Genomic DNA, 13,934 nt, shown 5'->3' on the forward strand with positions numbered 1-13,934 from the left:
TCAACCCAATGCTTACTCAGTTGTAATGTTCACAGGATAAATAGTGTTTGCTTCTAGCTCTTTGTGAAAATAGGCTGTCAATTTACCCTGGAGAGAGTATCAGCCTATGGAATTAAATAGATAACAGATTTGTTCCAATAGTGTTAGATTATTCAGGAAACCCAAACTGTAAGTGAGGTAAAAATCTAGCTGTGCCACCAAGTATCCGATATAGAAAGAGATGAAAGAGTTAAAAATCTCTTAAATTAAGGACTATGGGGTCATCAAAATGCCTTATTTACATTGCCCCGCCCCTAATTTTAATACACCCTTAGAAGCTGATGCCAATATTTCCACACATGAGTGTCTAGGGTTACATACTTCAGTCCATGCTTAGCCACATAGAAGTTGCTGGGAGCTGTGCAGCACCTCTGAAAATCAGTCCCCTTATACTGACGTGCTTGAATGTGGATTGAGATGCCTAACTTTAAGCACCTCCTTTTGAACATTTTGGCTTTGGGTATTTTGAAATATAAAATAATTTTCCTAGCAAAGGGAATTATGAAGGAATCTAATGTAATTGGAGACTCATTTATATCAGAGAATCTTTTAGTAAAAGAGGAACTAAACTGAAAATGTGTGTACTCACAAGCTTTTACTAGAATATGTGACAACCTGATACAAAACCTCTAAAAAATTACAATATTGCATGTATCAGAATAACTGGCTACAATAGGCTCTGATTCATTTCAGTCTCACATATTATTTGTAAAATTAAACACACCGTTCAGTCATAGCCTGCTGTCTTCAAGTTGCTATTTATAGACATTATTAGTGTGCTGAAAGAGCTTGATTTTCCCCCCTCAATCTTAAAACATTGCTGACAGAATCAAATGAAAGATGGTTTCACAAGTGTGCACATTTTGACTTTGATAGATTCCTACCAGAAATGAAAATGTTTGTAATTTATCAAAAATTTAAGATTCTATATCATTGACCAAGTGGCTGTAGATTCTCTTCTGAGAGTTAGTACTTTTGTGAGGAGGCCAACATTGCATGGACATTGATGTAAAACAGAACAGAAGTAAGACTGGTGATTTCAGTGTATCACTTGACCATCTTCAGAAAATAGACAAAAGTATACATTACTATTAGGCATGTTTTTAAAAAAACACATAATGAACTGGCAGTTAAGCTGTAGAGTTACATAAGAGTTTGAGAGAAATTCAGGCTTTGACTTGAATTCTGAGTGATCAAGGTTTATTTGTGATCCTTAGTCGGCTGTGTCAACTTGGTAATGAAACCAGGAACCAATTGTATTGAGTGTTGTTTCAGGTTTGTAATGAAAGCTTCACCCTGTTCTTTTGATTCCACTGCTCCTGCTCAGATATTCTCATGCATATTTGTAGATTAAAATTGATTATCTCTTCACATTTGAAAAATGCAGGTTTTAGGTCTTACATTTGTGACTTAAATGTTCTGCTGTGGGTTACATAGATATGTGTTGGTGGTGCTGATGAGGTTGATACACTGGATGTTGAAAATTAGTTGTAGATAGGTGTGGTATATTGTTGTGTAATCACATTGACTATTTCCAGTCTCTTTCCATCATTTATTTTTTGTCACTAATTGGTTTATTTGGCAGCTATAATTTACTATTACTCTAAGTCAATAGTACACAGCCAGAGGTTTGTTTGTTTTAACTTTTTGAGACTCTTCAAAACAATAGCTTTATCCCTCTTTTTCCTATTACACTTCAGAACCATTTGTTGAAGCATGATGAGTGTATCATTATTATTTATTGGCATTGCAGTATCTCTTAAGTGTCCCAGTCATGGACCAGGGCCCCACTGTGAACAGACCCCGAACAAAAAGATGGTATCTGCCTTATTTGTTGGATGCTGGTTTAGTATATCACTTATTTTTTAATGTTAATGATCAAGTCAACATTTACAGAGTGGGTTCCAGAACATTATATAATTATCTGTTGGTCTTGCACTGAATGTGCTACAAGAACACTCATGCACAAAGATGAAAAGCCTCATTTTATAACAGTTCTAACTCAGTAGGCTAATCCAGATTTGCACCAACATTACTGCTGATTTCTACCAGTGTAACTGAGGTCAGAATCTGGCCCTAATTCGGTATTAGGAATTCGCACTGCGTTTATGGTTTGTCACACATGAAATTGTTGCCTGAACAGAAGCTAATCTTCATACACAGAGATCAACAAAAGGAGACTTCATTCAACATAACCACAGGACAGCAAGTCCTCCACCCTGTGTACAAAAAATGTGTATTGTCAGAATAATAAGATATTATTTTATCTGCAAGATACAATTCTGTCTAAATAGATTTATCCAATCATGTCCGTCATCCTCATTATGCCAACAGACAGTGCTGACCAAGCCATGCAGGCATTTTTTTCCCTCTCAGAAGCCTCCAAAATCCATATGGCCTTACTGTTTTAAAGGTTTTTGTTAGGTCAGTAAAGACTTTCTTGTTCCCTCCATTTTTCCAATTGCATTTGCCGAGCAAACAAGATAATTTTAATAGTGCTGTGTTCTAACTGACAATTGCACTGTGATTCTGGTATGTTGTCTGTACTGATTCTGTCCATACAATGTTATTCATTAGTCTCTTGACAAGAACTTTTCTAACATTGGCTCCACTTCAGTAAAGTTCTTAATCATCTACTTAACTTTAAGCACCTGAGTAATCCCAACCCTTGTAAGCAAAGTACTTCAGCATATATTTGACTTTAAGCAGGTGGGTAGTCTCAAAGTTAAGCACATACTGAAATGCTTTGATGAACAGGGATAAGACTACTCATATGTCTAAAGTTCCACATGTGCTAAAGTGCTTTACTGTAGAAGGCTTCTGTTTATTATAATTTGTAATACAGAAGCACCGACCAGCCCGCAACAAAATCAGAACCCCCCGACCCTGCCCTTTGCTTGAAGTAAAAGACCTTGCCTGCCCCAAAGAGCTAATCTAAATAGAAAAGACAGGCAAATGGTTGTAGGAATATGATTATCCCAGTATTTACAGATAGGGAACTGAGGCACAGAGAGATTAAGTGACTTTCCCATGGTCACAGATTGTGTCTATAGCAAAAGTGGGAGTTGAACCCAGACCTTGTGAGTCCCAGGCTCATCCTTCTATTCTAATATTTTCAAAATCTATTTTTACTAGTGTGGGCATCTCTTAGCTTTTACAATACTATTTCTATTTTCCAGATATTGCAGAGAAATTAAGTTAGATGGTCAACCATTACACATTCTTACATCTTAGTAGGTTTTCCATCTGGCACAGATCTACCATTTTTCACTATTGCCAAGACTTTTCCAACTTCTTTATGAGTAGTAAGACGGCTGTTCTGCATTAGCTGGTGTTTCACATAAGCAAAAAGTGTTCTTTGCAATGACTGATTTATGATTAAGGTGGCTGTTGAAATGTTTCCACCATCAGCACATAATGGATAATTTGTCGGTAAGCAATTCACTTCCATTCACAGTGGTGCAATTATCATCTTTGCTGGACTGAAGACAGTTTTGAGTGCTTCATGGAACTTTAGTGTTTCTTGTTAGTCGACATGGGACTATAGCTCATCTGCTGTCTTTTACCCCACCATTTATACACAACAAAGCTCAGTTAGGTCTGTGTTTCAAAGTTCTCTGTAGATTTGACTATTATGGGCAGATTAGTGGTCATAAAGGACGTATGATTGTCCTTTCCATAAAAAGGTGTAGCCACTGTCAAGCTCAGCGAGGATATCCTCTTGTGCTGTACCAGAATATGTTTCACTAAAGGCAGTGTTGTAGCATGCAGATGCTTCCACTCTTAGAGCAATCCTTGATTCGAGCTGTTCATTGTTTGTCAGCTTAATTTAATGCTAGTATTAGAGTGTTTCAAGTAGTAACAATAATACTGTATTTAATTGCTATTATTAATAAATGATTATATTCAATTTTAACAACTTTTTTCATCAAAAATGCTAATTTGTCAAAACTGAAATTTTCCACAGTGAAGTATCAGTTTCAATGAATTTCTCTACTTGGAAAACTGTTGAAATAATCTTGAAATTTAAGACGTAGTACAATAAAAAAATTAACATCAAAATGAAAAGTTTCAAAATAATCCAATCTAAACATTTTAATTGACCCAAACTGAAGCAAAAATGACGTTTTGTTCTGATCCTGTGATGCTGTGACAAGCTGCAAATCCCTCCCAGTACTGCACTTACACAGACATCCACAGGCAGGGACACACTCAAATGAGTTACATGAATGTTTTTGCCATCCACTCATGAACCAACTATAGAGAGGCGCCAGCCAGTTCCCCACAGCTCCCCAACCTAGGATCGTAGAGCTGTACCAGCTGGTCAGAAGCCTGACCCGTATAAGTTGATTGCCCAGTCCACCCCTCTCTCAATGTGGAGAGGACAGGCACCAGCTCTTGTTCCTGAGCAGATTTCCCATGCACTTCAAGCAAAACCCATTGTTTTAGGTAAAAATATAAAACAGATTTATTAACTACAGAAAGCTAGATTTTCAGTGATTATAAGTAATAAGCTTACAGATCAAAGTTGGTTACCTAAGAAATAAAAAGTAAAATTGCAATCTGAGTTCTATAAACTAGACAGGATTCAAATCAAGCAGTGTCTCACTCTGATGGTGTAGTTCCTTAATACACAAGCTGGGATTCTCCTTTCCAGCCTGGGACCACCTCCCCAGTTCAGTCTTTGTTCTCCAGATGTGTTTCCAGGTGTTGAGTTGTGCAGGGGAGAGGGGCCAAATGATGATGTCACTTCCCCTCTTTTATAGTTCCTTCCAGCTTGCTGGAAACATCTATGCTTGTGACTATTGTTTATATGCTCCCTATGAGAAGCCTTCATTGTATAGATCCTGTGATAGTTCTTAGTAGTGTGGATTCCCCTTAATGGATCATCAACACTGTCTGGCTTCTCCATTGTTGTACCTGAAAGGTTAGTTGGGGGTGGTTCCAACTTTACAACATATTTCAGTAACACACACATAGAAAAACTTCATAATTTCCCATACAATGATAGAACAATATTCAACAAAGCAAGACTTCTAAAATGATACCTTACAAGGCATACTGTGTACAAAACACATAATTATACAACCATGGTGAATATGGGGGTGCCAGGGTGTTGCTTTGGGGTACAGAGTGTCATACATGCGTTGTAGTGTAGACTGAGCGCCTGGAGGTTCTTTAGCTTAAAAAAGAGAAGGTTAAGGAGTAAACTTGATTACGGTCTAGAAGTATCTACAAAGGGAACAAATATTTAATAAAGGTCTCTTCAATCTAGCAGAGAAAGGTGTAACATGATTCAATGGCTGGAAGTTGAATCTAGACAAATTTAGATGGGAGGTAAGGTGTACATTTTAATGGTGTGAGTAATTACCCGTTTGGAACAATTTACCAACGGTGGTGGATTCTCCATCACTGACCGTTTTTAAAGCAAGATTGGATGTTTTTCTAAAAGCTCTGCTCTAGGAATTATATTGGGGAAGTTCTATGGCCTGTGTTATACAGGAGGTCAGACTGGATAAGCACAATGGTCCCTTCTGGCCTTGGAATCTATGAATAACTGACTTTTCAGAAAAATCAAGAAATAATCATTTGTGTTTGTACTAAAACAGTTTTTTTGGCAAATAAAAAAAAATCACAGATGATTTTTTTTTGTTTCTTTTTTGAGAATTTTAAACAAAAGCAAAGGAAAAGAAGGGATAAATTAAAAATAAGTAGGCTCAAGAGATAGTGCTCCCAATAGCTCAGTGGCTAGGGGTACTCCTGTGAGCGACCTAAGTCTGAAGCTTATGCTCTAATAAATTGGTTAGTCTCTAAGGTGCCACAAGTACTCCTTTTCTTTTTGCTAAGTCTGAATCATCACTCTGGAGGAGAGACTTGAATCTAGGTGTGATCAGAACAGTTTGAGAGAGCTCAGTCCCAGAATAGCCAGTAGCCTTGTGGTTAGGGCACTTGCCTGGAGGGTGGAAACCTGGGTTCATGTCCCTGCTCCAGGGCAGGGGTTTGAACTTGCGTCTTCCATATCCAGGCAAGTATCCTGGCTCTTGTTCCTCTTCTTTTGTGAATAGCACCTACATCCTCTTGTGAATCTAGTCTGAAAAATCAAAAGGATTCATTTGGACATTTCCAAAAAGTAATTTCCTGTTTTGTTTCAACTGAAACATTTAGCCAAAATCAACTCAAATTCACATGTTTTGGTTTATTTGAATCTGCAGGGCTGTTGGGGTTTTTTTTTTGTTTTTTGGGGGGTGTTTTTGGTGACAAACAAAAATTTGTCTGAAAAATCTCTGTCAGCTCTAAGTACAACATCAGCTTCTGAATTGCAATGTGGGTGTCCAGTGCGTTGCTAAATTTACTAGCTGTTTGTCAGTTCTGCCAGTCTTCCTCTGGTGCTGTCAGCAAAAAGTTTTATTTTTCAAAGAGTTATTTCGTCCTTTCCTCTGACCCTCTGCCTCAATCTCACACTGCTCAAGTGTAATCTAGCAGAAGATTCATGCAAAAGAGTAGGGAGTGTGTCTGCTAAAGAGACATTTTTTAAGCTCTGTCCAGATACAGATTTTTTTTCTCATGGTGAACTCTGCTGCAGCTGATGTGGAGGCTGTTCCTTATTTCCACATATCACCCCTGTCATCACCTTCCTTCCCCGCACACACAGCAACTTAGATCTTTCAGGTAAATGATGTCAGCAACACTGGGACTTCAAACTAATGCCATAACATTCTACTGCAGCTGAGATGCTGGAAAGCAGGTGAACAGACCAACAGAGAAGGGGTTAAAGTAATATATTTGTATTGGATACCAACCTTCCAGCCACGGGGGAACTGTTCCCCTTTCACTAGACTCCTTCTGTCTCTTTGCATTACTTTTGGTGCCATATAACACTTTAAAAGCTCCCTGGCTGATGGATGTGGCCAGAGGCTGAGATCTGCTGGGAGAACCATAATGTATTGAGTAGAGCCTCCTCAGTAAAGGACAATGGTATAGCTGTTAAATGGAATATGGAATGATTTTTAGCTGTCCTGGAGCTTTTTTCTATCACTATTTATTTTCAGCTCTAATCTGGGACTGGGGATTTGGAGAGGACATGTGGATTTCTGTTTGGATGATCCATGGTTGTTGAGATTTTTGTCATCCAAACTAGGCAAAAACTCAGCAACTGTAGAGCAAAAGAGGCACGTGGAGCTGGCAGCCCTGGAACTGAATTATTGATTAACCCTATGCTGTATACTATATGTTCATTAAAAACAGAAGCACAAAAAGTCATCTGAACTGTTAGTTAAATAAAGCTGTTAAAAGAAATGAATTTTGTGTGTACCAATATTGAGAGCATATGTAGAGCTATAGTACGATGGAATCCTTTCTTATGGCTGGTGTCAATAAAAGGCAACAAATAAAAAGTAAGTTGGATGTTTGAGAGAGTACTAAAGTTTGACAATCAATAATTTTCCTTTGTTACCGTAGAATATTCAGTTCTAGAGACCAAAAAGGAAATGTCTTTCATAAATTTTGAAAGTATCTTTATTAGAACCAATTGTTTGGGTCAGGCTTGTGCCCTTTTTCCCCGTACTGCAAATATCAAACTTTAATCCTTTCTGAAAATAAAGATCAAGCTGTCACTTTAACTAAATACCTTTTCATTGCACTTTAATATCCCATTTTATTAATATCTGTGCATGTCTTTGTTTGCTCTTTAAGTCTTGCAATGAGTTAGGTGTGGTGGTGATTTTGGGGGGAGGGAAGAAGAGAAAATACCCTTTATGATTAGGATATGTAGTTTTTTTCTACTTTCTTTTGTTCTCAAAGCTTGTTACATTTCCCTAACCTCCCAGTTATGTGTCTTTTATATTGAGAATTGACCCTATATCTAAGAAATAATAACTGCATAATGATTACTAAAAAGAATAACATTATGCACAAGGAAAAATAACTGTAGACATTGTTTGAACATGAGAAAATAGATCCAGTAAGGTAGCTTGCAGTGTCTTCTTTACTAAAGGCCATGTTGCAGCATTTTTATTTTTATTTTTAAAGCAGAAGTCTTCACTGAAATCAGTGACGACTTCTGCTTAAAAATCAATGGCATACTATGGCTCTAACAAAGTGGTAAATTCCATGATGATATAAATTGCATTTTGTTTTTTAAGATTTAAAATTCACCTGTCTTAAATCCTGGAAGAAATTTACAGGATGCTTGAGAAACTGCATTTTGTCTGAGAACATTATACATAGAACTGTTGAACAACCTACCTTTGCTGTCCACAAGATCTCCATCGGAATCTCAGTCTTGCTGGTATTGTAAATACTGTACATGATGGTTGCAGGTGTAAGTTAGGCAGAAAACAAGTCTGCTTCCCTGCCATGAAAATAAGCAGTGTCCCATATAAAATAGAATGATTGCCTTTGCTGGCCATCAGCAGCATGCAATGAAGAAGGAGCAGTCATATCAGCCCAGGATGGAGAGATGCCAAATAGACATACTTGAGCCCCATGAAAATGCCAAGGGACTAGTGCTGACAATTGCACCAGCATAGCATCATCATCATAGCAAGAAACATTAGCTGCCTATGAATCCTTAGCTGTGCAAGCTTAAAATTCACTTTCCATGAGCATACTTTAGTTGCTTGAATGTTAGTGGAAATCCAACACAATGGGGCTGTGCGCAGACAGGTTGTGATATTTACCTAATTCTAAAATCCCAAGTTACTGCATTGACTCCAGTACAGATTTGGTGGATTTTCACCAGTGAAACTGAAAACAACATTTCATCAGTTGAGACCTGAGTTCACTTACAAGAGAGCTAGCTTTTGTTGGGGATGGTATGGCATGAGTTAAAATGTATGGGTTTGATCCAAAGCCAAACCAAGTAAATACGAATCTTTAGATGGACTTTAATAGGCTTTGCATCAGGCCACATGTAGGTGATGTGGGTGCAAATTTTCACCATTTCTATCCCACTGAATTTGGTGCAAAGACTCCTGTGGTAGCTGTGCTCAGACTTTCGTTGGTCTGAATTTGATCCATATTTTTTTTAAATATTGGAACTGCTTATTTTGCATCCTTCTACCATTGCCATTTTACTAACTACTGTCAATGAATCAAAGGCTATCATAAATACAAAAATAATAGAGAGGGAGAGAGAACATCGCTGTAATTACACTGGCTGGAAAACAACATTTTTTCATCAGTCATATGAAATATTCTGCACTGGGGTTCATAGTTTAATGTGTTAATAGGACTCACTGAGACAAGCACACAGTCAGAAAATATGACTTTACATTGTTGGCATCTGGCTGCTACAAGGGTCACTACAATTGTAATAGTTCCCTTGCTATGATAGTTCTGTCTCAGCCACATAGTTACTGTGCTGATTTATTTTTTAATCTGTAGGTTTGGTATATGTCAGTGTAAATGCGTATCAATGTCTTGCATTACCGATTTTGTGTGTGTGTGTGTGCGCAGCTTTGCAATTTTCCCCATTGGCTGTTCTTTTGCTATTTCCCCCCTATTACTGTATTATTTATTATTATTATTTTATTTTACTATGGTAGCAGCTAAGGACCCAGCCCACTCCTGAACTGCAACATCCCTGCCATTTAACACTGGGCCTGTTCTGAGAAGAGACCATCAGTCATGACACATGCATTCTGAATCAGTGGTTTTATTTTATTCTTCTATATTGGTATAGTTTCCTTTTCATCCTTTTTAGTTCCTGTGGAATTCACACATATCATTCTGAGAATAAGGTTTAATGCAAAGCTGTTTGTGTATAGCTCCAGTTATGATAAGAAAGGGGAAATGTTTCCAAGGCTTATGTTTTGTGGCAGAGATTAAAAATGGTACACAGCATCCCGCCTCTTGATAATTTGGTCCACTATACTTCAATATTTTCTGCGTGAACCAAGAGTAAACATATTAGAAATCAATGAGGTGTAAAAATTTTATTTGATAACTAGGCCAAAAAGAGCACTTGTCTTCAGACAGACGCAAAAGTAATACTAAACAAAGTAAGAATGAACCATTCCTACAGTCACTGTGCAGTATCCTACAGCAACTCAATGCTATCAGCAAAATAGTACTAGTTTTTTAAACTCTGCTTCTTGATCCTCTCTCTCTGTCTCAAGAAACTAACTAGGTGTGAGAATTTTGATGAACACTTCAATGTAATTTTACGTAATTTAATGTTGCCATGTAAATCTCTTTTATAGGTCCCTTTAGATGGAATTTAATGCGGCAAAAACCTTGTCATCAGAAGGATTAATGTCTGCATTAGCATTTCTGCAATAAAATCTGAAGCTAAGTGGTGCAGGCCACAGCCACCTCAAAGCTGGATTCTACAGCTCTACATTAAGTGCTGGAGTTTTTATTACTTGCTGTAGGGAAACCTTTGCCAATGCTTACAAGGAACTGTTTATCCCTGCTTCTCTGGGTCCTGTTTGATGGAGGTCTCCTAACACCACTGCATCCACAACTACAACAGACTTTAGAAGCACAGCCGAGAGAAAATGTTGTCACAATGCCAGGGAGGAGGTCATCCGCCCAGCGGGTCAAACGAGGCTGGGTATGGAATCAGTTTTTTGTGCTGGAGGAATATATGGGCTCTGAACCCCAGTATGTGGGAAAGGTAAATTTTTATTTTTTTCTTTAAATGCTGAAGTGACAGACAGATAGTAATATAAGCTATAAATGTGTACTTTTTAGGCAGGATGAATTTTCTCCATCCTTCCCCCCCCACCTCCCATAAAGTTAAACTGAGTCTTCTGGTGTTATATTTTGTGTATCTGTCTGGTGGATCATACAAAATATGAATGGAAAACTGTGCTTAAATTAAATTGAAATTCAGAAAGTCCCTCACTTTTCCTGCAGTTTATAAATAAATAAATAAATAAGTAACCCATATTTTGGTGTTTCATACATGTTGCCAGGTAAGCAAAGAGAACAATAAAGCTATTAATAAATGCAGTTTGCATACTGCATAGGAATCAGATCCTCAGCTGGTGTAAATTATCATAGCTCCATTTGTTTCTGTGCAATTATGTTGATTTATATCAGCTGAAAATTAGACCCTATTTGTTTCTCTTAGAATACTAGGGTACAAACAACTCCCCACCCCAGCATATGACTAATGTAGATATCAATATTTTTTTATCCACAAATTTATAACCCTTACTATCTGACTATGTTCACATTACCCTTGCTTTGGAGATAACATAAATCTGGGAATTCTGAAACATTTTTGTGTAGTAATAGACATAGTAGGATCTATTATAGGGCTGTTCATCATTGTTAGAATTAGATGTAAGATCAATTTCAGGGGTCGGATTTGGACCTGCCACTCTTGGGCCCAGGGGCAAGCATACTGCCACTTGATCCATACTGAGGTACTGCATGTGTAAACTGTCATGTCTGTAGTTAGGTACTATTACTCACATTACTTTTTGGCAAATACTTGCTTTTGGTCTGTTAAGGACAAATCATATTGTGGTACCATATGCTTCACTTTCTGATCATTCCGACTGTTTCCATGCATGCCTGACAGGTGGACAGGTTGCCTCATATCACATATTTCAAACAAATATACAAATCTGATGCAGCTCTTGTACTCTGTGTGTGTGTGCATGCGTGTAACACACACACACACACACACACATATATATATATATGGGCTGCATTACAAGATAATGTTTGTTTGAACCATGACTTTGTGTGTGTGTGTGTGTGTGTGTGTGTGTGTGTGTGTGTGTGTGTTACAGTGATCTGTAACAATCATTTCTTCTGTGGTGCATGTCTAAGTTGGCAACCAGTTGGGTGGGGTGCAGGCAACAGTAGGAAAAGAGTCTTCAGAAATGAAAGATAAGATGCAACCTAAACTGTCAGGCAGCCAATGTGCAGAGTTGCACAGAGGTTGGAGGAGTAGTTAACAGTTCCAATTAAGTTTTAGTAGGATATGTCAAAATCTGAATGATGCATTGGAAATTGACCCAGTGACGTTTTACCTAATTCATATTTCTCCTTTACTCTGTTACGCATAAATTCTAGTTTGACCATATGACTTTACTCACTGGAAGTCAGAGGCCAATGATTCATTCCTTGGGTACTCAAAACTGCCACTGAAATGAGTGTTGGAGTTTTGCTTGCAATAGAAATGCAACATCATGCATTGACTTTGCTTATTATCACAGAGATATTTTTTTCCATCTTTGTTTCAAATGTAAATGGTTCTCTCTGTGTGGGGAATGAATACCATATTCTAACTGTAACCTGAATGATATTTACAACAATGTCACCTCTCTACCATTCCTGCCCCAAGAAACCCCTCAGAACCAGGGAAAGAAGAGTAGAAGACTCCATAATATCTGCTAGGGACTTTGCTTTGCCAATCTAAAGTGGAATGTGTTCAAATATTATAGCTTTAGACATTAATCAAATCCTAAAATAGAGAGAGATAAAATTTTGAAATGCAAAATATATATATTGAGAACAAAACACAAAAGGTAACATGGTGAACCTGTTTACCATCCTACCCCCCGCAAAAGCAAACTAATATAATGATAAAATTTGGTCCTTGATGCTCTGTCTAAGATTTATTGTACCTGTAGTTCCTGGAGTCATGCAGTATTTGGTGACATCAGGAATAGGTGCTCACGTACGGTAGTGATGAGTGTTATATAGACATGGATAGATAGACAATGTAGTTTTATATCTTTTTGTCTTCTGTATTGGGTTTTTCAAATTACTTTAGGATTGTTTATTTGAGATTGAGAGTTTGTTTGACAAATCCCATCTTAGTCAAAGTAGTTGAAAAATCCTGATACACTACAGCATTGCTGATCTGACACAAGCCTGACCTTTTGAGCACACGGACATAGGAAACCCTGCATCTCCTCTCACTTTTTAAAATGTAAGTAAAAAATAAAAGTGATCATCAAATTTGCTATGGTTGTACATTATATTTTCTCTTAACTCACCCCTTCCTCTGTCCTATACAGAAAATGCTAGAGAGGAAATCCTATTGCAAGGTTTTAAATCACATCTTCTCCTGTGGTACAGGATTGCTAGGCTTTGCTCTGTCTCAGCACACAGAGATGCTACCATAGCACCACCATGGCTCACAGGTTTTTGTGATCTTATGTAAGATGATTTGCTAATCATTCTGGGAAGTTTTAGACTGACAAAGGATAACTGGGTCATATTAGCCTTGCATGAACAGTGGGTAACATTTGTACATCTTTACAAACTAAAAGAATCATTATGGTAAGGAGCAATTTTAGTCACGAGTAGGATTTACAGATTAACCAGGCTTGTCTTTCATTCTGAAGTCTTTTTTTTAAACTGATTCAAGTTGCTGAAAAGAGGAGTTCTTTATCACACATAGGGGTATGGATATAATTGCACTTTAAGATAAGTAATATTGATGCATCTTGAGTACTTAGTGTACATTTTAAGGAAATGTGCCCCTAGTGTGCCACTTCTACCTAGAAGTTAAAAATAAAATATGAAGGATCTGCTTGTGGAACACACAATAATTGTGAAAGGGTAATGAATGCCTCATTAACATTAAGGCAGAAAACACAGATCTGTTTCTGGGACATGAAAACTGTTGAAGCTGATCGTGTATTGAAACAATGTATGGTTCTACTTTATGTTTATTATCAATTTCCTCGGTGAGGCAGAATTGTATCTGTCATAAGCATTTATCTCCAACAATCCACCAGAGATCATTGAATACATTATTTTACGTGGCTGCTTCTTTGCTTGATTCCCGAATATATATATAATAATTAACAGCTCTATCCTAGACATACAGCTATTTACTGTACTTTCAGTTGGAGATACATATAATCTCCAACGGAAAGTATAGTAAATAGCTGTATATCTAGGATAGAGCTGTTATTTAACCT

The 13,934-nt window shown here is 37.5% G+C and overlaps 1 protein-coding gene across 1 annotated transcript in view; it reads left to right on the forward strand.

The window, feature by feature from the left end:
• The first annotated feature begins 10,288 nt into the window (after positions 1 to 10,288).
• The window catches only part of CDH12 (cadherin 12), a 206,578-nt gene continuing 202,932 nt past the window's right edge, over positions 10,289 to 13,934 (forward strand). The window contains exon 1 of the mRNA XM_073329466.1: positions 10,289 to 10,657. Coding sequence (XP_073185567.1) covers positions 10,427 to 10,657 — 231 coding nt within the window. The 5' untranslated portion in view covers positions 10,289 to 10,426. The remainder of the gene's footprint in view (positions 10,658 to 13,934) is intronic.

The sequence above is a fragment of the Lepidochelys kempii genome, chromosome 2 (assembly GCF_965140265.1).
Source record: "Lepidochelys kempii isolate rLepKem1 chromosome 2, rLepKem1.hap2, whole genome shotgun sequence".
Classification (NCBI taxonomy): Eukaryota; Metazoa; Chordata; order Testudines; family Cheloniidae; genus Lepidochelys; species Lepidochelys kempii.